The sequence below is a fragment of the Ambystoma mexicanum genome, chromosome 1p, assembly GCF_040938575.1.
Source record: "Ambystoma mexicanum isolate Mex_15411 chromosome 1p, UKY_AmexF1_1, whole genome shotgun sequence".
In the NCBI taxonomy this organism is placed as follows: domain Eukaryota; kingdom Metazoa; phylum Chordata; class Amphibia; order Caudata; family Ambystomatidae; genus Ambystoma; species Ambystoma mexicanum.
The window spans coordinates 491,941,636-491,966,697 of NC_090921.1; the positions used below are offsets into that span (position 1 = coordinate 491,941,636).

Consider the following 25,062-nt stretch of genomic DNA (forward strand, 5'->3'; position numbering starts at 1 on the left):
TCTGTGTGATATGAAATTCAGAAACCACCTTTGGGAGGAAATTAGGCTTCACTTGCAGAACAACTTTGTCTTTGTGAAAGATTGTATGAGGGGGTTTACAAGAAAGAGCTTGTAACTCGCTCACCCTTCTAGCAGATGTAAGTGCCACTAATAAAACAGTCTTAAGGGTAAGAAATCTTAACGAACAAGAGTGGAGTGGTTCGAAAGGTGTGCCCATCAGGAAAGTTAGGACGAAATTTAAATCCCATAGGGGAACCTGGAATGGTCTTGGGGATAAACGTTAGTTAACCCCTTTTGAAACTGTATTACCAAGGGTAACTTGAAATAGGATGGTTCTTCCGCAGTGCACTTAAAGATGGATAGCGCTGCGAGATAGCCCTTGATGGTGCCAACTTGAAGGCCTGAATTCGCTAAATAAAGTAGGAAGGACAAAACCATTGGTGTACCACATGAAAAGGGATCGATATTCTTTTCCCTACACCAGCTGCAAAATCTGTTCCAACGGCAGCGGTATAAAGATTTTGTTGCTGGCCTTCTTGCCGAAAGCAACACCTCCATAACGTCATCAGGGAGGTCCCAATCCTTGTACCTCAGCCTTTCAGAAGCCAATCGTGAAGGTTGAGGGTTTTGATGTCTGGATGGAGAACCTGACCTCCCTTCTGTGAGAGCAGATTCTCTCTGAGTGGAAGTCAAATTGGAGGGCAGATGGACAAGTCTAGAAGGTCCGGGTACCACGTTCTCCTGGCCCAATCCGGGGCAATTAGGATCATGGTTTTCCAGAATCTTCTCAACCTCCTGATCATTTCAGGAATGACAGGGACCGGTGGAAACGCGTGCAGGAGTGGAAACTCCCAGTCCACTATGAACGCGTCTCCCAGAGCTCCTGTCGGGGGAAATTCCCTTGAACAGAACAGATCGCATTTCCTGTTGACACTGGTGGCGAACAGATCCACCTGAGGGGTTCCCCAAAGGGTGAAGATTTCTTGGACTTCCTGAGCTAGTTCCCACTCGTGGGAGACTGTGCTCTGCCTGCTCAGAGCGTCCGCTGTCAAGTTCTTATCTCCGGCTAGGTGAACTGCCGATAGAGAGATTCCTTCTTGGATTGCCCAAAACCAGAGCTGCATCGCCTCTCTGCACAGAGGTAGTGATCCTATGCCTCCTCTTTTGTTGAAGTAATGCATGGCCACTGTGTTGTCCGTCATTATCAGGACATTCTTTCCTTGTACAGATGGCAGAAAAGCCTTCAGCGCAAGTCTGATGGCTCTCAGCTCTAACAGGTTGATATGTAGTCTGGACTCTGATGGAGACCAACGACCGCTGATGGTCAAGTCGTTGGCGTGGGCACCCCACCCCGTGAGTGAGGCATCCGTGACTACTGTTCTCTCCGGCCAAGGTTGCCAAAACTGCTCTCCTTTCAGAATGTTCTCCTGACAGGCCCACCACTGAAGGTCTCGAGCCACCCTGTCGGGAACCTGAAGAAGATCTGTCATTCTCCCTGAGAATTGTGACCACTGAGTTCAGTGCCCACTGGAGAGATCTCATTCTCAGGCGAGCCTCTGGCACTAGGAAAATGCAGGATGCCATGAGGCCTAGCAACCTCAAAAAGTCGAAGGCTGGGAGACGTTGGGCATTTTGAAACTTGGTGACCATGTGTAGAATATCTTGAGCCCTCACCTCTGGTGGCAAGGCTTTTCCCATGGAAGTGTCCAGGATCGCTCCGATGAACTGGAGTCTCTGCGATGGTATCATTTGTGACTTCTTTAAATTGAGGGAGAAGCCCAGTCTGTGAAGGGAATGGCAAACATGATCTAGCTGGATCTGAGCTTGTTCCGAAGATACAGCTCTGATCAACCAATCGTCCAGGTAGGGGTAGACGTGAATCCCTTCCCTCAGACTTGCAGCCATTACCGACATTAACTTGGTGAAGCCACTCGGGCGGAGGTCAGCCCAAATGGCAGCACTCGAAATTGATAGAGTTGCCAATTGCGAACCTCAGGTATTTCCTGTGCTTGAGATGGATTGGCACATGGAAATAAGCGTCCTGAAGGTCCAGAGATGCCAACCAGTCCTGGAACTGAAGGGCCTGAAGGATCTGAGAGAGAGTTACCATCTTGAATTTGTCTTTCCTGAGGAATTTGTTCAATTCTCGCAAGTCCAAGATGGGTCTCAGTCCTCCGTCTTTCTTTGATATGAGAAAGTAAGGGGAGTACCAGCCCTTGTTCCTCTCCGCTACAGGTTCTATGGCGCCTTTCTCTAGCAGGTCTAAAATTTCCTGCAAGAGGAGCGGATCTGGAGCTTTTTGAGAGCTGATCCCCAGTGGATGACTGAGGTATGCGCAGGAGAGGCAGGCAGTAACCTTGTGCAACTGTCTCCAAAGCCCAAGCATCTGACGTGATAGCCTGCCATTCCGCCAGATGTTGAGTTAACCTGCCTCCTACAGGTGTCCTGTGAGGGGAGTCCTCAGAGTGGTTTTGGGGCGGCTGATGCAGATGCCGATGGTAAAGAGGCACCTGCTGTTGCTGCGGCTTTTGAATATCTACCCCGTCCACCTCGGGTAGTTCTTCTTTGTCCCCTTTGAGCCGGTCGTCCTCTACCTCTTCCGAATGCGGAGTAGAAGCGAAAGGACTTGCCTCTCGCAGAGGTTCCTGTGGGACGAAAAGGTGTCTGACGGATTGCAGCGCCTAGGGATTTTGCTGCTGCCTTTGAGGTTTGCAGTTTTTCTAAACTGTAAGCCGCCTTTTTCCCAAACAAAGAATAGCCATCAAATGGCATGTTAAAGAGCCTGGCTTGCACATCTGGGGCAAAACCAGACTTTCTCAACCAAGCAAATCTCCTGGTTGTTGTACTTGCCGCCATTGCTCTGCTGATACGGTCAGCCGAATCAATGTCCGTCTGGAGGGATTCGCACATGGCGTCTTTACCGTCATAATATTTAGGAACGCCTCCCTTTCTTCTCCCTCTGGGATGCAGTCAGCCGCTGTAGAAGCACACTCCCAAAGTGTATGGCTAAATTTAGCAAGGGTGCAAGTAGCATTAATAGATTTTAACGCCATGCTACATGCCGAAAAGACTTTAGCTATAGCATCGTATTTTTTATCGTCCCTGTCCTGTAGGACGGTAGGGTAAGCAGTCTTGATGTCAGTAGAAGATGCTGCCTGTACCACCAGACTTTCTGGGGATGGGTGTTTGGACAAAAACTCAGGGTCTGCAGAAGATACCCTGTATTTAGTAGACAGTTTTTTATTTACTGCCGGGACGACATCTGGGTTTTCCCAGTTCGTCATTTTTCTTTGAAGAGCTTTATGAAAAGGTACTACAGGATCCTCCTGTGGACCTTTATCAAGAATATCCATGAGGTCATCCTGTTGGAAAGCCTGTGAAGGTGTTGACCACCCCATAAATTCTGTAATCCTGGCCATTAAGGCTCTATAAGGGGTTTCAGCATGCTCCCCCGGGTCTGGCCTAGCGAACTCCACCTCTGGGGAAGTGTCTAAACCACTTGCCTCATGTAAGGAATCATGGAGTTCCTTTAATCTGCGTTCCTCTGAAGATAACTCCTCTTGAACTGGGGTTGCAGATCCCTGCAACTCAAATGTCTCTTCTTGGTCAGACAGTTCTCCCTCTTCCATAATTGAGGACATTGTTCTCAATTGGTCTGAACTCACAAAGGGTGTAAAACCCATCTCCAAGGCAGAGGGTGCCAAACTTGTCGTAATCGGTCTTGAAAACGTCGATGTCGTCGACGCCGAAGGCTTCGAACTTGGCATCGAAAACAAAGGTGGAGGCCTCGAGGTCCTCGATAGAATCGGAATTCTGCTTGAGGATATCGACAATCTCGACGTCATCGAAGACCTGGGAATAGACACTGGGTGCGCCGCAACCGTGACTTTCCTTGGCGTCGACGCCGGTGTTGAGTATGGCGTCGATTCGACAGACCCGTGTGTCGAAGGTCCCTTCGACAACGGCGTCAAAGACACCGACCTCGGCGTCGACGGAACCTTCGAAGAAGGATTCGAGGTCTTTGCTTTACTCGAGGGTTCGTGACGCGCTCGAGAAGCTTCCTTCGCCGGGTGCTGCGACTCGCGGCGTTTTGGACCTTCGGGTCTTTCGACCAGAGCATCGCTCTCGGCAGTCTTCAAGGCTGCTTTCTCGAAGACGCTCATCATATTTTTTCGGAATTCCTCCCATTCAGCCCGGGAACTATGTTTCGTGGGGCAAGGGATTCTCTTAGGTGAAACAGAGGAAGAGGAGGACGAAGAAGGGGATCTTCGGCGTCTCCTTTTCGAGTGCTTCGATCTCGAGGAGTGATGGGACCCGCTTCGAGACCTGGAGCGCAAATGGTGACGAGGAGACGAATGTCTCGACTTCGTCGAGGAAGAAGAAGCTTTAGAAGTCTTACCTTTTTCCAGCTTCCCCCTACGCTCCTTCAGGGCCTTAGCTGTCATGGACATACTGTCCTCGCACTCCGAACAATGGTGTTCAGCTCCCAAACACCACAGACAGACCCTGTGAGGGTCCGTCAGCGACATCTTTTTTCCACAGTCTCTGCATTTTTTAAAGCCGGACCGAGGGGTCGTCGGTTCAGACGAGGAAGCCATCGAGTATGGCTCGAATAGCTCGAGGAAAATGGAATAATATCTCTACGAAACTGAGCAACGATATTCCGAGGCACTGAGTAAGCGCGAAAAAACGGAACTGAGCAACGGATGCTGCGCGCAGCCTTTATAGGCAGGATGACGTCGATACGGTGGCTGTCGAAGGACATCGACTCGGCGGACGTCGACGCGCAGCGGCCTCTAGAGAGAAAAAATTCCCGAGGCCAGCAAAGCTGGAAAGAGATATCTAAGATAAGGAATATGTCGGAGGACACAATCCCTTCAAAATAAGAATTCTACCCAACACTGACATGCATACCACTGTCTACAGAAAACGAACAAGTTCTAATCTTCCTGTACATGCAAGAAGTAATCATCCCAGCTCAAGCAAGGGCAGTATGCCATATGGGGAGTATGTGCACCATAGACATTTTTCTGACAGAATTCTCTTTTTCAGCGCAATGTTATGCTGCACGATGCTATAGCAAGAGAGTGAGACTTCTGGCTGTGATGAAAGCCTTCTCAAATCGAGATGATTTACTATGTACTCCAAATGAACAGGCTATGGATGAGACTGATATTCAGCACTGAATGTCAGCATCAGTCTAATATCGGTCCATTCAAGCTATTCAACAAAAACACTGGCATGTTTTGAGGTCTGATGAGGCTCTTGCATTGCTACTAGCCGGTCGCACTTGCCTCACTTTCAGACGAACACCTTATATCAAGGACAAATTGGTTTAAAGTTTTTTTTTGCATCCCAAGGAGAATAACGCGCATTGCGGAATGGCTTTTATAAATGTTGAAAATGCAAGGCCTGTACTTAAGCCATGTCGTTAACCTCTTATTCCCATCCCGTTTTAGGTATTTCTTGTAATAAGATATCACACTACTTGTGACACGGAATACATGGTTTAGGTCCTCTTGTCCTCTCAACTGAAGGAGTGTAAAAGCTTACCAATAGGGGTTACCTACCTTGGAATACATGGTGTCTTTCTTAAAATGTACTATTGGGTTTTGCTGGTCTGTTTTATACAGATCTAAAACAGTCCGAGTTAATACTGGTCTCCCCTCTTTAAAGTATATAGGCCCTACTTGCCTTGAATAGCTGATGCTCTTCCAAACTCGTCACCCTGGGTTGCGCTTCCCTAAATTGCTTTGTGCTCTTCTAAAATAGTTTCATGAAGTTCTTACCTACCTTAGTAACTATACGATACACTGCTTAAGTGTATACTGGGTATAACTAGCTATTAGGTAGCGGATACTTATGTACCAATAGGTCAATTACTTACCTTGAAATACATTGTGTCTTTCGTAACCCGCGATTGGTTTTGCTTTCCCCGAATTGCTTAGTGCATTCTAAAATAGTGGAGTGTTTACGTATTGCATAGCTTATGGCCCTACAGAAAGTATATGGTTACATTACTAGCTCTGAACTGTGTTCTGCAAAATAATATCTGTTACAAGGTGTGAACCTTTTACTGGGTTGGTTTATCAAGTGATTCTATAACAGTGTGTCACTCACAGGGTCTACTACCCTTGAATTACTGATTGTATTCTAAAAGTATATATATAACCTAGTTTTACTCCCCACGAATAGCTGACTGCCATTCTGAATGTGTTGTAGGTTTGACTCCCCTTGAACTGCGGATTGGTATTCTTAAGGTTATACTTTGGGTTGAATCCCATAAGTATTGAGTTGGTTTTTATAATTGTCTTTACATGATCTGGCATAGTACTTATTTCCCCCCCAAGATGCATCTGGGCCTACTTGTATATAAATAAAACAATTTTACAATACATAATTCCTTGGCCCATACGTATGCTACCATTCCATTGTACCAAGCTACAGCCCTCTCCCTCTTAAGATAAGCCTGGCTGTTCTGTCCCTGCTACCCACATTCCCAGGTGGTACAGCCTTAAACTAAGAGTGGAGCTTATGTACTGTTTCAGATGTATGGTTTTATGAAGCCCTTAGTTGGACTAACAGGCCATAATGGACTTCCTTTCTTCAAGTACATCATGTCTCTTCCTGAGTTTCCTCTGTCTAAATGGCAAATCTTGCTGCTGCTCGTAAGATCAGGTTTTGTATACTGATCTGTTGTGTGGGTGAAGGAGGTTGATGGCTTTCCCATTTCTTGAGTGGGAAGAGTGAAATCATCAGGCTCAATATCGAGGATTTCCTCTATGTCCACAGTAATTTCCTCATCTGCATATGTCTTCCTCATTTATCATTCAGTTTTTTCCATGTACTATTTTTGTCTTTTATGGGCTGTATTTGAAAAGAGGTTCGATTTATAGGTAATTTAACGCAGAATTTCATGAAGGTCTGCATTTTACCCCCAATGTAATTAACCCTTTCCTCGGACCATGGTGTTCAGAGGGATTGGCTGGCATGGTTCTAGATGTAAATCTTTCTCCTCTGACCCTGAAGGCCAGAGGTTACTTTTTTATGTACAAGAGGACAGGGTACCTTTCCCCACCCATGGAAATAGAAATGGAGGTTGCCTTTCTTTCCATGGGTTTGGAACTCCATTTGTGTGTCTTAGATGTCGAAATGTCGGTCGAGGTAGGTTTGTTCCAACTTGGCTTTGAAATTCATTCGGGTCTTGTGTTCGGTTGCAACACACACGGTGAATGTTCCAAAGTGTTTTTATTTTCACTCCTGTGTGTTTTTGTTTTCAGTGTAAAAACAGAAAGGTCAGAATGTTCCATTCAGTGTTCGATTTATTTTTGGGCCTTGTCTAGACTTATGAACGCCAGTGGTCTTCACAGCATGACCAGACATCAACACTACAGAGATGAGGGCCATCTGTGAGGAAATGTTAGATGTTTTCTCCGTATCCTGCTCTTCTGGGTCACTAAACCGATGTCAGTTTCCTCTGCCTCAATCTTTACGGTGTAGCGGTAGATTTCCCCAACTTCTTTTCGGCCTGGATTGGGTGGGCTGCCTACCTTTTTCTACGACACTCTTTCAGGGTCAGAGTTACAAAGCTTGCAAGCTCTGCTCCAAGTGTCCTTGGAAGACAGCAATTGCACACGTGATGCATGTCTTGACTAGAGAATCTGGTATTGCAACTAGGGCAGAGTTTAATATCATTTTCTCCATTAGTCTAGCCAAAAAAACAAAAACAGGCAAGCTAAATAGGAGGATAGGTAAAACTACAAAATGGGCTAAAGGCATTCTCGATTTACTTAGCAAAAACGTAACTTCACTCTCCCGTCCTCCCTGTTTTGCCTTTTCGGGTCTATAAAAAGAAAAACAAACAACCCCCCCCCCCCCCCAAAAAACGCAGCGATATCACCACCACGTGCAATGCCAAAATTTGAGGTGGACCGCCAATGAGAGAACTTTGTGCTTCATTCCAGAGATTCTGCATTTCGCATCCAACCTTCATAGTGGGAAAAAAAAAACAATCCGAGGAAGTCTACACGTTAAGGATCGTAGGTACATGAAGGCTAGGGATCGTGTTAAAGGTACGGCCACTTTTTCAAATTAAAAAAAACATATGCAATACTCCATACCAACCACTAACTTAATACAGGGCTTAGGCTGAATGTTTAATATTGAGGTTTGTTTCCCAGTCTAGGTCCTACCCATGCCTTCATGCATTACCCCCCCAATAGGATTGATCAACCATACAATTACTGTACACGGTAATAGCACCTTATTTGGTGACTGCCTCTACCTGTTGTGTCATTATGTACAGCATTTCTCAAAGTTAATTTATTTTTAACTTCACAGAAAGTCAGATTCAAGAATGACCAGTTAGTAAAATAGAAATAACTTTAATTTCTTATATTGAAAGAAATTATCAATATTCAGGATGTATGTATGCCTTGATGTGCTTATTGGGTTGTCTTGGTTCTATTTAAATTGAACTGTTGGCCCTCAGATATTTCAGAGGATACGTTTAGCAAGATTCAAATACACTGAAAAACCAAACAAAACGCTGCAGTATAAAAAAAACATTTGAAACGAGATTGATTTTATACAAGCTTGAATGTAATTTGCAATAGGACTTCTGCATGAAGCAAAACGCGGTCTGTAAAAATATCTTTAAAAAGGGGATGGCGGGTGCATATGAATCTCTTTTAAAGATGCATCTTGCTAACCATGTAAAACTAAAGGAATAGCCAAGAATAAATGTAAATACTAAATTAATTTATTATTTAAAAAACTTCAGAAATCATTACAAATGTGAAAAAACGCATTCAAAACTCTTGTTAAACATTACTGAATTTTCAAAAAATGTTTAAGAATTCACATATTTCAAAAGAATAATTTACAGTTGAAAAATATTTAACAGTTCATAGTCTAAATCTGCAAAACTGTGAAAACTGGTTGAAAAATGTTTAGATAAACAAGTTGGGCATTAGTGTTTTCAAACCCCATTCCAATACATTTTGAGCTCAATTCATTTTACGAAGACAACAAATACTGAAGTGAACCCACACCTTCAATGGCCAAAAAAAAAAAAAATTCGAACATGTCACAGAAACAATCCTTAAATCATGTAATCCCAGAGATGCTAGATGAAAGCGAGGAAAAAGATGGTCATCGCATTTCAATAACCTTGAAAAGGCAAAGTGAATACAGGTAACTTTTCAATGCAGATTTAAAGTCCCTGGTTTCAACTTAACCCTACGCACCATATGTCTCCATCTTCAACACTACATGCGAGATGATCTTACTACCGTAAGAGTGTGTCCGCTTCTTGAAGCTTGGTCTTTGCTACATTAAACACTGCAATATACGTACCAAAAACATTTGTGCACCTCCAACCTCAGGTGCTTAGTTCTCCTGCATGCATTTGCTTTCATTTACATAACAAATGTCCCTCAAACCCCCCCCAAAGTATACTTAAGATGACTCCATACGCCCCTAAATCTTCTCGCAAGGCTGGAGAATTGGCACCTAGGGATCTTCAGCGTTGCTTGCTGCAGTATTCCAGCCTGCATTCAAAGAGTTATACATTTTACTTGATCGAATTCAGCAGTTTCCGCTTTACTGGAGACTAGTTATGGATATGGATTTTCTGTTTCTCCAACCCAAACACTGATTGTGCAGCAGCCAGTACCCAGTCTCCGTCCCACGTCAGATCTAAAGAGGGTAGGACCTTGTATTGTCCCACACTTGCTTGGCACTCCTCACTTTGAACATAAAGCATTTGTCCCAAAAAATTGTAATTCTACATTCAAAATCAAGCAGCTGTGTCATCTAGATGGTCATCAATTTCTCAAGTCCTGGAATCAATCAAATGCTTGCTTTCAGACTGGGCAGCCCCGCATATTGTAAAAATCAAGGTTGTGGCTTGGTCTGACACAGCCTGTTCAAGTTTGGTTTCTCGGAGCAAAGAAGCTCTAGAGATTTCAATTTCCTCTTTACACACTGCTCACATGGCGGGTGCCCTCTTGCTGTGTACTCCCGATTTCTGTAGAAAGCTTCTAATCTTCATTGTCAAGTTTAACACTTGTTAACAGTCACCAATAGCTTGGATTTAAAAATTAAGAATGCATATTTTGCAACAGTTTTCAGATGTCTTTGCAGCTAGTTGAAATGAGCATTAATCACGCACAGCTGCAGAGCAGGGAGCAGGAGGAGACTGCAGTGTTCAGATTAGAGTTGTGGTTAGTTTCTGGAATTTGTGGAGTAGATATAAGAATGCGATAGTTGTCATTTAAACACCCCTGATCCACCCCTTGCCTGAAGTTAGAGATTGCATTAGTTTTGCTTTAGGATTAACATCCATTTTGTAGGAGTATACATTTCAAGGGATTTCTGCACATCAAGTGCAGACTAGTTTTTACCTTCAATCTTGATATATAATTTGGCAGATTCTATTTTCTACTTTGCTGTAGCCCTTTTAAATCTGTTTTACGTAGTATAGGCTTCCTGTTTGATCATTTTTCAATTTAAAATAAGTTTGTTCAATTAACTGGAGTATATCAAAGGATCTGAGGAAGTAAGTTGAAATTAGATGTTGGTTAGGTGCAAAGGGGACGAATAGTTATTTACTTGGTATTCGAGTAAGAAGTTAAGGACTGATTATAGTATTTCAGATGTGTCCAAAGGAAGGAAAGAGTTTGTGCCGGCATGAGATTTTACAGAAGTTCTAGTTTTTTGGTATGGAGGCACCTATGCTAGAGAATCAAAAGTGCACACAATTCAATTGAATTCCTGGACCTAAAAAAAAATATACTTTTTGTACTTTAAGTTAAAGGAACAATGTTTTCTCTGACGTTATTATGCTCTTACTTTGAAACAGGATGCCTTGATAGGACAGAGCATTCATTAATAAAAAGGTTTGCAAATATTGCTTTTTACTAGTTAATGGACTGTTCGTTGTGCGGTTACATGTGAAAACATTAGACCCACTTTATTTCATGATTTAATTTGTTTACAGCTCTTCAGTTCCAACGTGCTCCCCACCCAGTATGCAATCTTAAAACAAATATTTACAGCAACTGTGCACTAAAAGAGCTGCTAAGGTACAGGATATTTTGAAATCCCATCTTAGGGATGGCAATCTTGCTTTTCATCTAGTCTGTCAAATCCCTTTTCTGTCAGTAACACCACCAAAGGGGCTTTCTTTGTGCAAAGCACAACTTCAGCATGGAATAAACCAGACTGGAACATCACACTAAATGTCAGACTAGGTTAACTCCATATATTTTGCATTTAATACAATTAGTTGGCTTGCATTCAGGTACTAGTACATTTTCTTTGGACTGCTTAGACTGCTGCATGTTCACAACCTTAAATACAGGTAATTTCCTTTCAGTAAGTTCATTGATTTTCTCATAAAACATTTTAGGGTTTATTGTTATTTTTTTTAAAGACAAAGCATACATCAAGGTTTAGTATTCTTAGGATGTACAGGTGAGTCAATGGTCGAGACAGCACTTGAAAGGGCCATCCATTTCCTAGCACTTGAAGTGTTGCAAATTATGAATAGTTGGTCTGGATGAAAGGAGTCCGTTTTTATTTACATACTCAAATTAGAAAATTATCCCTTCAGCGTGTTTGTGAGTATGTCTTGAACAGTTTTTGGCAGTTTCGGGAGTAGCTCGTCAGCATTTCCTGGATCACAGATTGTCCTTTTCAGCCATTGTGGAGTATGCACATTTTCTCCCAAAGGTAGAGCGGGTTTTTCATGTTGACGGCTTGGTGCTTTGATTTGCCATGCTTTTTTCTTTCTCTGTGAGGGGGCTTCTACTGTTGAAGAGTACGGTGCATGATTATGTGGGGAGTGTTTAATGACTTCTTCTTCCGTGGAGTGTGCTCTGCCTCGACAGCTTGTTGAATAATATTCTTTACATTTCCATATCAATTTCGTACCAACTACTTTCTCTCTCACAAAAACGTACCCTTGAAAGGTTAGCATTTTGGTTCCCTTTAGCGTTGTGATGTACTGTACTGCCATTCCCTTCTTCCAGTTACCTGAAATGCATGTAATAAGCTTTTTTAGAATAAAGTCTAGATGGGTTATGTGTTTGTTACTTTTTTTTTAAACTGTCATTGAAGCTTACCTTTTTTTATGAATGAAACCTAAGGCACTGTATGTGCACATGGCGAGTTTCAGGCACCAGTTTAACATTCTTTTTAGTAGGTTTCTTCCGCTAAAATGTTAACCCAATGTCGGTTTGTGAGCTATTAAACTAGCAGGGTGGAAATACACCCCCTCTGACCCCCCACAAACAAAAATACAGAGATATTGTGTCATAACCTCTCCATGTGAACAGAGTGGAGGGTGGAATTGTGTTTTTTTTACAATTAAATAAACAATTGAAAAATAACGTGACCAAATAGCAAACAGCAAAATGTTACCAAGAAACAGACACAAAGCTTAAGAGTCAGACAGAGCAAGTAACCTGGATAGGCAATGTCACTGGTTATTTCATAAAAAATAAGGCATCTCTCTTCTACTTACCTCCACATTTCATCTTCCAACCCTGTCCCTTCTAAATGTATGATAAAAACATACTAAAAACGTACTTAGAATGAGTGGGATGCAAATACGTTCGGGATCACAACATCAGGCCTTAGACAACAGAGCCATCCCTCCAGTGAGAGGCATCTTGTCAAACTCTAGCAGTTTTGCTCTTTTGAGCATTTAAGGTGATAAGGTCCTGGAAAGCAACTAATAGACAATTTAATCCCTGCATAAATCAAGGAATCAGTCACAGCACAAAGTACCCTCCAGTAACAATGAACCCGTTGTAGCAGCCTTAAGCATCCTCAAACCAGAATGCATAACTGCTAATATAGCTTTGCAATATGTGTTATTTCCATTGCATCTTCAAATGCCAGCTTTTAGTAAAATGACTTACCCCCAAAGGGCACATTTGTTCAATTGACTAATTCCGACACCAAACTGCTTCTTTTCATATTTCCGAGAAGTTGATTTGTACTGGATTAGATTCTACTCATCTACTACTAGCCCACATGGACAGATAATATCATATCCCAAGTACAACCTCATTTGATGCCAGCAACAGCTTTGTAGGTCAAGGTTTAGTCATGTCCATGCACCTGCAACTAGGTTTCCTTCAGTTGCCTATGCCTAGGAACAGTCCTGTATGCCCCTTCACCTACACATATGCCAGAAACAAGTTAATGGTTTACCCTCATATGTCCATAGGCAGACTTAACATCTGCGCCTGCGTTTTGTCATGACTGGTCATGGGCAACCTAATTTGCCCAGGTTCAACTCGCATGCCTATATACTGCCCAGCATGCCCATGAATCAAAATAACCAACAGCTTCTGATCCATCTGGGCTATGTGACCAAGCGTCACCTTCATGCCCTACTGACTCAATCATAGTTGGCCACCAGTGCATCTGGTGGTAGTTGCAAGGACGGAGACCAAGCTAAAATGTGCAACATGATTTATGGCCACTGGGGGATAACTGTTCGGTCACGAGCCCCAGGGAAAATGGGACCTGAAATGAAACAAAAGTACACCAGTGCATTGTTCTTCAGGAGGGTATCTGCAGCCTGGCGGTCATTTCTCCCATCACAGAACATCCACATCATTGCCCCAGTCCCCACATCTCTTAGCCACACCACAATCCCTTCCCTATATGGCTCTTAAATCCCTGCACCACTGACATAAAGCACACTGAACTGCAGACTACAGAAACGGGACAGATTTGGACAGCAAGCTATATTATACTGCATCAGTTTTCACTGAGAGATAGTGCTGCCACTGCATTCCTCCCTTTAGTCCCACCCCCTTCTGCTCTCCAGTGACAATTAGTACAATTCCAACGCTGAGGAGGCAGTATAACTCGTGCCTTAACGTACACGCCCCCACTGTTAAATTTCTGGTCTTTTGTATGCCTCAACAGGTTTACCTTTGGGATGGCTAAAAGTTCCATCGTTACTTATGCAGTATTTTACACATGTTTAACGGTTAATATAGATCACTAATGCATTTGCTTAACCTTTGTTGCTTAAAAGTTAGTATCCAGCACAAGACTAGTGAGAACAAAATAAAATGCCTCATACATAAAGGAACGAGGAGCAGGAGTATCTAGGTGTAAGCGTTTTTCTTCTCAGGGATGCACTATTTGGAACCACGTTTTCATGGAGTGTTGCAATTTCTTTCCAAACACAAGCTCCTTAGACTTCAGTGAATGGATATTCCATGCGAGGGGCAACATAATCTGCAGTTGGAGTTTTTAATTACTAGTTATTAATAAGGCTCCCAACATTTACAATTCCAGATGTTCTCTCATTACGCAGGGTAGTGAAGCAGCAGCTAAGTGTCAACTTACTGACAATGTCCATAATCAAGCTCTCGCAAAGTGAGTGACTCAGCTGTTCCACATTGTAAGATGAAATTATGTCAGACCAGATCCTAAGTAACAACTTGCATACCTGAAACGACAGACAGTGCTGCTAGATACTGGTTATACACTCATACTTTGCATATCCTACAATCAAAAGGTTGGGTTGAAATTGGTTTCCCCTTTTCTGAAATTTAATATAAAATGTAGGGCGCTAGCTGGGCAGGTCAGTAATGATACCCCCTGTATGACCGACTTTATTCAGCCTTCCAATGAAAAATAATCACCGACACTTTGAATATTGCACATTCAATGGTCATGCGGTGTTGATACGAAAATAATGAAATGCCAATCAACAAAAGAAGGTTAGTGGAACGGTGGATCAAAAGCAAATCTACCATTTGAAGATTTGAAAGCATGACTATAGATTTACATACTTTGCATAAATTAAAAATAACTCGACCCCTCTTTCTTGGGTGTAAAGGGGAGTCAGGGTTTGAAGAAAAAAAGGGATTATTTTAAATAAAGGAACAATTGGGACAGCAGTTTTATGAGCTGCAACATGGTTTGACAAATACAGAATTCCATTCAGTTGACCTACACATTTCATGTAATAAGTCTGCTAAATAGTTGCTTTCTTTAGAGTAGCAGCGCATTAGGTCAGTCAATCAACTAACATTTTAAAATGCACTGGTGCATTGGTTTATTTTTTTGTTCATCTAGGTTTTCTACTAGGGTTCCTTCAAGTTTACCTAATAAACACGATTAAAGAATGTGTCAAGTGGCACTTGGTAAAGAACTGCTTTTTTCCTTTTTCTAATGTGGTTCTTAATGTGTTTAGCATGGGGTAGAAAAAGAAGGACGAGTCCAAGCAACTGTTATAGAAGCATAGTGTGTGCTCACCTTCTCAGCCCCTCAGTTTCCTATTACTTTACTCATTGTGGTCATGGCACAATTAGCAGCAACTCCCTATGCATGTTGCCCCAGATTCAATGTTAAGGGTTAGACATGCCCCTGCAAAAGGTACCCATTTCGAAGTAAAAGTGCCCACACAGTTTGCAAATAGTTGCTCATGAGGCTAACCATTAATAGCATAAAGGTAAACAGTCTAATACTGCCCACTCTGAAAGTGGACAACTGCTTACCAGTGCGACTGTGGTTGAGAGGAGAAGAGTCAGAAACCAGGGGATGAACAAAGGAAGCAGCTGCCAAGGTCATCCTGTGATGTCAGCACTTATTCCGCACATTATTGCAAGCCCGTTTACAGCAGTCTATGAAGCACAGAGAGGGAAGAAAGACTGCTGCAACCTTCCAACCCCCACAACATGCATGTCCTAGTCTCTGAGTGCCAACCTATTTTGGAGAGGACGCATGGAGGAGGTTTAAGTGACGATGGAATCACTGCAGAGGTTGCTGTGCTGTCAAGATGGATTTATAAATCCACTAAGAGTATATTATGAGCAGACAACCTATCATGGTTAACTGGAAAGACACTGAAGTCTAGCCAAACCCAGTCAAGGTAGAGTAGCAGAGCAGCGCAGCTAAAAATCTGGATGGTGCGGGTGGTCCAAGGCTACAATGCGACGCAGAGCACTCCAATAATCCAGTGAGAAGATTTACAAAAAATATACAATTGGGTCTTTAAAACACACTAAGCAATGAAAACCTCAGTTAAGTATTTACCACACAACTGCTAACAGAACAACACTTAAACAGTTATGGCACTAGTTGGTAGAGTCAAGACCAACATCGTAAATGACTATTTGATTATTTTTTTTATTAGATATACGTATAGCACATGGCTTTGTATAACTTGATTTACATACAACGTTAAAACAACATTATCAATAATTATTACAAAACATTCAGGATAAGCATTTAAAAATCTCAACGATCTGAATATAAAATCTAACAATAAAATAGATCAAGTTGATATCACCTTGTAAGAATTCATGCCACAGTTGCGGAAAATCCAACATATTAACAGCATTGTTATATGATTTAAAACATTGCAAACGCAAGTAATTCAAACTTTCACATGCAATTAAAAGATGAAACAATGTTTCTTCCAATAGATTGCCACATAATCTGCAGTATTTGTGGTTATATTCAATATTATTCAACCAGCTCTTGGGGGATAGAGCCACAGATCTATTAAATTTCAGGAGAAGATACACCCGAAATGTCTGTGGGCTCGGATATGCTAACAAATATTTCGGGGTAGTTTTACAAACTCTTCTATATTGGCAGTAATCTGTAGCAGATGTCAACAAATCAAGATGGTTCATGTTTTCGTGAAAAGCAGATACAGCAAGTTTCTTTTTGAGCCACGGTTTGATGTTTACAGCTACGCATGGATTGTCATCTTCATATAGCCACTGCTTATAGAAACCTTTTAAGATACCAATGATTCCGATTGGATTAGAGGCATCTAAAGATAAAAAAGCGTGTATGATGTAAATGCTGTAAATGCTATCTGGTAAAGTAAGTGACAAAAAGTAGAACTAGAGTCCTGCTAGGAAGTGGGGCCTAGTGCCAAATGTCAGAAGTTGCAGAATATGTACTTTGCAGGCAAGTTAACTATTGGATTGTGAAGTCAGCGGTTGAGTGTGAAGGTTCCAGTAGATGAATAAGGCAAGTAAAGTTCTTACGGTTTCGCTCCCATTCCCACCACTGTAGGGGCAGCCTAGTGGGGGCGGGGAGGATCCTTGACCTAACCACCACCAATCTCAGGTAAGGTAGAGATACCATTAGGACCCTACGACTATACAAGCCTGCACAGGAGGGCGGGGTGCAGAATACAGAAATGCAAACTCGAAAAGATTATCTTTTGCACCTTTCGCTTCATTGATTTCAAAAGGACAGCCTGTTTTTTTTGTCCTGGTCTGACTTTTTCCAGGGATGTAAAGCCTTCCGCTTCACTGCACCTTTGTTCTTTTGGGTAACCGACTAGGCCCTCAAGCTATCAGTGAGAAACATGGTTTCCCTTTATTTTTATTTAATTGATCATTTGTAAGGCACTTTCTAAAACAGAATTGTGTTTCAAAGCGCCACAAGGCTAAATGGAAAGGGAAAAGGGGAAATAACAGTGGCAGGTCAACAACAACAAAACAAAAAAAACGCAATAATATGGGATACATTATTCACTGTAATCACATTTCTGGTGCTTGTGTCTGCTTAGATTCACACGCTATGACATCTACTGGTAGTCGCAGAGTATGACAAGATTGGTTTTCGAAACTGGACATCGACAGGGCACATTAGTAATGCTATCCTAGTGTGACGTATACTGTACCCATGGTCCTTCAGGCGTCAAGGTCCCTCAGATTGTTTCTGAAATGATGTTACATGAAGTGTAGCGCGAGTACAGATGTGATAAAGCAGAAACAGTGATAACCCAGAAAACATCTATGCGCCTTCTACTCCAGAAGGGGAGGAAAGGTGGGCGCATATGAATCGAAGCAGACATAAGCACCAGAAATAGGATTACGTTGAGTAATGTATCCCTTCTGGAGATTGTGTACCTGCTTAGATCACATGCTCTGCATAGTTAAGCGAGAAGTATCTGGAGAAGGAGGTGGTAAGTGAGTAGGTAGAGAGCTAAAGATGTTTTAGGACCGCTTGTCCCACCTGTGAATCTGCTTTAGAGTATCGATGAAATAATTCTGTGTGAATGTATGGATGGAACTCCATGTAGCAACTTTGCAAATGGTGTCTAGAGGGCTGTTTGCAATGAAAGCAAAGGTAGCGCCTGTGCCCCTGGTAGAGTGAGCCCTGGGAGTAAAAGGTAATACTTTCTTGGATAGGGAATAGTGGAGCTGTATGCACTTCAATATCCATCTGGAGATGGCGCTCTTTGATATGTGATCGCCTTCCCTACCAGGTGCTATGGAAACAGTTGTCCCTTTTCCTTAGAGGTTTAGTTTTGTTTACATAGTACAAGACCCCCCTCCGTACATTAAGTGTATGGAGGCTGCTTTCTGCTGAGTTAGATGGATTTTGAAAGAAGGTAGGAAGTTGTATGGATTAACATGGAACTTTGAAATGAACTTAGGTGAGAACCTAGGGTGCATTCTGAGGACAACCTTGTCCTTTATTATGTAGAAGGGATCTTGAAGGGACAAAGCCTGTAGCTCAAGGACTCGTCTTGAGGTGATAGCTACTAGGAATGCAGTTTTGCAAGTCAGATGTTTTAGGCTGGCCTTGTGCATAGGCTCAAAGGGTGGACCCATGAGCTTGGAGAGCACAACATTAAGATCCCAACCCGGACGAGGGTTGGAAATAGGGGGTATAGCCTCTTTACCACTTACATGAATGCCTTAATGACAGGAACTTTCCACCAGGACACCTTGTTTTGTGAAGTGGTGTAAGCAGACAGGGCCGCCAGACGCACTCTGATGGAGTTGAATAGGCTGTAGTCTAGTAGCTAAAGCATAGAATGTTAGTTGGGGAACATTGTTGGGTTTAGTGTTTGTGACGTGCACCAGGTCACAAATCTCTTCGACATATTGAAATAGCTGTGTCTGGTGTTGGGTTTTCGGGCCTCTTTTAGGATATGCATTAACCTTTGTGGAAGATTCAATTGACCAAATTCTGTGACTTCAGGAGCCAGGCTGCCACTTTCATAGATTGAGGGTGCTGGTGGAGGGATGCTCCCTTGTGTTGTGTTAGCACGTTGTACGGACAAGAGAGCTTGATTGGGTTACACATCGCCAGTTTAAGCAGATGCGGAAACCAAGGTTGTTCCTGCCCACATAGGAGCAACCAGGATTAGAGTTACTTGTTTCCTGCTGCATCTTGTGCACTATTTCATTCCGGGGGGGGGGGGGGGGGGACAGTGTCTGGGCATTGTGCATTTAGGCTTGTGGAAACCAAGTCTAATGAGGGTGACCCCATTGTGACAATATTCTGTCTAGGATATCCGTCAAGTTGCTGCCACTTGTGGTGTTCTGGTAGAGGGTATCTGCTTAGAGTATCGAGTTCCCTGGAAAATGTCAAGAGGTTAGGAACATCTTCCGCTCTGTGCCCACTTACATATTTTATGAGATAGCTTGGACAGAGTGTGTGCCTCCTTGCCTGTTCAGGTAGAACATGGCAGTGTCTGAGGACTTGCACCAATTGACCTGCAAGATGTTGCTGAAAGGCCTGAAGAGCCTTAAGGACTGCCAAGAGTTCTAGAAAGTTGATGTGTCTTTGGGCAATACCATGTGTCCACTGGCTGTGGGGTGAAGGAAGTGAGCCGCCAATCTAGCGAGTGAGGCGTCTGTAGTTAGGATCGCCTGTGCTGGTAGAACACGGAAGGTTTTTCCTCTTAGCAGCTTCTCCCTGGACCACCAGCGAAGAGCCTGTACCAGTTTGTTCGCAGGGCACAGCTCTAGTACTGGGCACATGGAAAGGTCTTCCTTTGGCACATGGAAGTAAGTTCAACAAACACCCTCGTTTACCTGATTTGCTGGGACGATATCTATCGTGTCCTATTCCAGCAGTGCATTTACTTCTTCCAACATATGCATTTGTTGACATTTTACTCTGTCTTGGTAGCCAGTAGGGTGTTTTTTGTAACATCGATACAATACCCGCCTGCCACGGTGGACAACACCCACTTGTCCGACATTAAGTGAAATTCAGCCTCCGACTGGAGTGGCATGGGGAGGACCGGTAGCAGAGAGTCATCGTGTGGGAGGGGTAGAGCCTCTTCCAGGCCAGGTGCAGTTCTGCCTCTTGCTGTGGACCTTTTATTTCCTCTTTGAAAACTGAAAGAGGAAGTCTGTCCTTGAGATGGGCCCCACAGTGAGGATTGTCCACCCATAGTATAGCCCGAGGAACCGTGATCACCCTGACCCCGAAACCCTGCTAGTGTTTGAGAAGCCCCGTTGAACACAGGGCTCATTTGTTAACTGGCCAATGGATTTGAGTGTCATACCTCCTACGCACTCTTAAGGGCGTCTTCGACAGCTTTCGCGAACAGCACATTAGGCTCCACCGGCATGTTTAGGAGGGTGGCCTGAGTTGCTAACTTAAACCCCGATTGCCTGAGCCAGGCATGCCGCTTGATGAGCGTGCCCTCAGCCATGATACATCCTGCATTATCTGCTGCATCAAGGTCAAATTTCAGGATACAGTTTGGTATCTGCTTGCCCTCTGCAATAGTTCAAGGTCATCCCATTTGTGGCAGCCGTAACTAGCTAGAATTGTAGTGGTGTTAGTATTTCTGGTTTGGTATGCTGCTGAGGTGGTGTCTTTTCGACCAAAAGTATAGATTTTCTTGTTTTGTGTCTGGCGAGGCCGCCACCGACACCAGGAGAGTGCCTGCCCGTTCTGGTAGTGGTGACCACTAATTACTCAGGTTTAAGCTGAACCCTAATATACAGAGGGTCAGTGGGCGTAGGCCAAGCTAGTTTTTCTATTCTGGTGTTGACCACCCTTGTGAGACTAGGTGCACGTAGTGAGGGCTGGATGCGTCTTTGTACAGACTGCAGGAGAGGAATAAACTGGGTGGCAGACCTTTTGCCTCCCAAAACGTCTTCCACAAAGTCTTTATCGACTTGTGCTTCCCGAGTGTCGATGTTGAAGTGTTGTGCAGCCTTTAGTAGCTGTTCATTTTATTGTAGTTGGTTATGAACGTGAGAATCTGGCTACCGGCTGGTCCTGGTGGTCTGGTGTTGGGTAAGGATTGATGCGGTCACACGCTTATCTGCTTGGTTTTAGGTAACCCACCTTTTGGTATAGGTCTGCAATACGGAAGTTGGTAGCGTGACTGAGCAGCCAGGCCTATCTCAAGAGGTGTGAGCTGTAGAGTTGCACAAATTAAATCCGTAATACAAGTAGCCAAGAAACACTTACGCAAGATTTCAGTTACAATTAAACAATTTTTAAATAAGCGTTCTTTTAAAAAGGCAATTTGTGTAACAATGTAAATACTTTAAAATTACTTTTCAGAATCAGGACAAGTTTAGTGGATAATCTTTGCATATGCTTCTTACACAACTCCTACACTCAGAGTTTACTTCCATCACAAGGACAGTAATGGCATTTACAGAGGTTGCAGAAAGGAAAGGTTTAGGGAAGGAAAAGGTTAAACAGGTTCTCAAATGTGAGGACAACTAAATCTTCCAATGAAATCTAGACAAGCCTTTCCCAGCAATACCAGTTTAAAACAAGTTCCCACCTCTGAGGGACTAACACTATTAAAGTCAACGGACTAGAAGAGTCTTCAGGGTGCCAGGACAGACAGTCAATTGGTGCACAGTCTATGGATCTGTTGCACTTCTTAGATTAATAGTATTGCAAAGTTTAGAGAGTTTGCAGAAGAATCACTTGTAGGGCCACAAACTGTTACGCCTGTGGAAAGCTGGAATCAACTCTAAAAGTACGACAATGCAATTCTAACAGACGAGCACAGCTAACAGACAAGGAGGTAAGTACCCCAATGCTAAACAGTACCACCGGTTTGAAGATTAGTCCAGCTGGATTCTGCTTTGCCACAGCGTGGCAGACCCTGTGTTCCTGACCCTCTGTCGTGGGGACAAGAGAGGATGGCTGGAGGGCTCCTGCCGCAATATTTGGGAGGTTGTCAGCAGCTACAGGCTCTTTTCAGTTCAACTGCACTTTGCAGTTTCAGCACTTAGCAAACAGCACCTTGGCGGATCTCGGATACTGGTTGGGCTTCCTTAGCTCCTTGGGTCCTGCACTCTGGTGAGGGGACTCGGGATGGGGTTGTCTTCCATCTGCAGGGTCCTTAGGAGACTCTGGGAGCTTCTGGACGGATCTCAGACGTTGCTCTCTACTACGGATTTCTCGACTACTGGCACTCTTCTTGCAGCAGCATAGAAGTACAGCCAATCAGGGAAGATGGTCCAGTGGAGTTAGTCGGGGTATTAGTTGTTCGCACTAACCCAAGGGAAGAAGTTGTCCCTTCCGGAGCTTCTCTGTCGAATTGAAAAAGGGGGTTCAGCACAGCAGCAGGGCTTCACCGGGCAATTCAAGGGTCCAGGAGGATGCAGCAAGTTTCGTTCACGGTGTCTTCCCGGTTTCTCCGACTCTGCCTCTCGTTCCAAAACCCTCGCCTTTTAAGCAGGTTTCTCACATTCATGCACTGTCTAGGCTGTCAATCATACAGCAGGGTGGCTGTCCTAAAAGGACAGCCTGCCAGCCAATCAGGACTTGTTGCATTCAGGCATACATAGAGACGAAGGACAGCAGTGTTTCGGCAACCTCCCTCACATCCTGCCTTTCAAGACCCACTGAAGCCAGAGGCGAGCGTCAGGGCTGAAGCCCGCCAAAGGCAAGACAAACAAAGGGCTCAAACCTGGCTCAATGCACTGAGTAAAACCCAAGAAAGAACTCTCAAACAGAAAATGGCAAAAAAAAGAAGTCAGGGGCCATTTTGACAAAATGGTCACCCATGGGTGCTGTACTGCAGCTGAGGGTTCAACCTGTGGTAGAAAAATACAATGGTAGGAAAAATTAAAGCACTGCCACTAAACTTAGTGAGGGTAACAAAAATGTTACATGAGAATGTTGGATAAGGGGCTACTAGGTATACCCCTCACTCCCACAGTCCTCCACATAAGATGGGGTGTGCTGGACCTACAAAAAGAAAAAATCAAAGCCAATTTCACTTTACTATTCTTGGGAACTGTAGTTGACACAAGAAAAAGTTATTTAAACCTCATGAGAAACCTAAATGATTTCTCACTGACACTGCACTGAAGGTGCTGTGTGTCACCATACAAAATGCAGATGCCTATAGAGTTTGTCAGACTCCTAAAACAGTGAAAATAAAATCCAAATCAGGTAAAAATACATGAGTGAGAAAAAGGTCTCAATCACTCAAGGGTTAAAATTAAAAAGTCCCAAGTCCAGCAAAAGAGCTGGGGGTCTCCAAGGTGGGAGGAATTTCAAACTAAAACGAAAATTCTTCCTAACATGACCCTGAGGGATCGTCATAGTACATGTCCTGAGAGGGGTCTTGGTAGGTCGAGGCCAGGGTGCCTAGAGCAGGGGTGCTAGAATGTGGATCAAGACTAGCCTTTTTGCCAGGGGGCTGGCTGCGAGGCATCTCCAAGGGATGATAGTTGAACTGGGTGCCCTTCCATAAAGTCCACAAAACTTGTCATCCTGCTTAAAATCTTATTAAGTACAATCACATGAAGGTGGGAAGCCTGACATGATAGGGGTGGCCTGGGAGGGATTTTGCTTTTGTGGTGCATAGCCCCCGCGAGTGTCTACAGGGTGGAAGGGTTTGGGGTGGGGGGGGGGACACAAATCTACAGCCTGTGTGCTCTTTGAGGCCAAAGGCGTCATTTTTGCTTTATTCAGTGACCTATATTTAAGTACAGTAGCACTGACATGTGCTTTGATTAGCTCTTGCATCTTCAGGCTTTGCTTGGGGGGACGTCAATGTGCCTTTCGCCACCTTTTAACAGGCAAAAGGAGGGCCTTCTTGTGTGTGGTGTCCGAAACAGACCTCGGGGTCTGGTTTCAAAGGCCTGCCATGAGGCGAAAGCATACGCGATGACCCAGTGGACAGGGAAAAACCTGAGGCTCTCTGGACACTGCATGGGCTTCGAAGCTTGGTGGTATTGTCAAAAGTCACCTGTTGAGTAAGTTTAGTGTTTTTGGGCATGTGCTGGGTGTCTTCTCCATCACAGTGCCACCAGCCTGCTTATTGAGTCGGGTGCCGGCAAATGCGGTTCCGGCGGACCCCGCTCACCTTCGGCATCACCAAGGACCACTGATGGTGACCCCGTCAAGTCAACGGAGGCCTCAGACTGCATTGCGTGAGCAGCCCAGCATTTGATGCGCCGATCCTTTAGAGTTTTCCATCTTAAGATTTTGCAAGACTTGCAACTTTTTCAGGGTGATTCCCTCGGAGACAGTAATTGCACACAGTGTGCGTGTCCTTCCACTGGAATTGTCGGTGGCAGGAAGGGCAACATTTAAAAAAGGAGTTTTGTCGATTATTACCAGGGCAGATTGGCAAGGGAAAGGGGAGAATATGCTTTCACTATGGAGAACCTCTCCCCTCTCTCCTTGCTGTAAGGGAGAAAGCCTGAAGAGGCCCATGTAGGCCGTATCTGGTCGATCAGTCAAGTAGTCGACAATGAGGCTGCCTTTCAAAAGCCGTTGAGCAATCTGTTGGCCGTGTGACGAACGCGAACAATAAGGAAAGTCTGCAAGTAAACTTTCAACTCATTTAAGGCATTAGCCTGCAAGTCCTTTCTGCATTTGCGACCGACTTAGATGGCAGGAAAAAATCAATCCGAGGGACCCCCCACGCATGAATGACCAGGAGTACAGTACACGTCACACCAGGGATACTATTACTAACGCACCCCGTCAACGTCTGAGTTTTGACAACAAATCTTGTAATCCGCGACTACCACTAAATGTGGGACTGTGTAGAGCATGTGATCTAACCCCACCTCTATATGTACACTGAAACTGTGGGTGGAGAATGGGTGATCAAGCGACGAGTTAGTCGCAAAATGTAACGCTGCCGAAATTTCATCACTTTTTCCCCTAGGGCACTTTTTGTTCATGGGATTTTAATGTGCATATTGTAAAAATAAACAGAAATGTTTGAATTTTTCCTGTGGTGGACTCAGATCTTGGTTTCCACATCTGCAGATTTTGAAGCGTGCTACTCTGTGAATATATAGTGGAAAC

General features: G+C 43.8%; 1 protein-coding gene across 3 annotated transcripts in view; it reads right to left on the reverse strand.

Moving 5' to 3' along the window:
* Positions 1-25,062, reverse strand: part of LOC138573535 (lysine-specific demethylase 4B-like) — a 2,173,569-nt gene that overhangs the window by 1,832,191 nt on the left and 316,316 nt on the right. Inside the window, exon 11 of one of the 3 annotated variants that reach the window (XM_069649348.1) lies at positions 8,740-12,039. The exons of the other annotated variants lie outside the window; for them this stretch is intronic. Coding sequence (XP_069505449.1) covers positions 11,606-12,039 — 434 coding nt within the window. The 3' untranslated portion in view covers positions 8,740-11,605. Of the gene's footprint in view, positions 1-8,739; positions 12,040-25,062 lie in introns of those variants that run through there. 3 annotated transcript variants of the gene reach the window in all.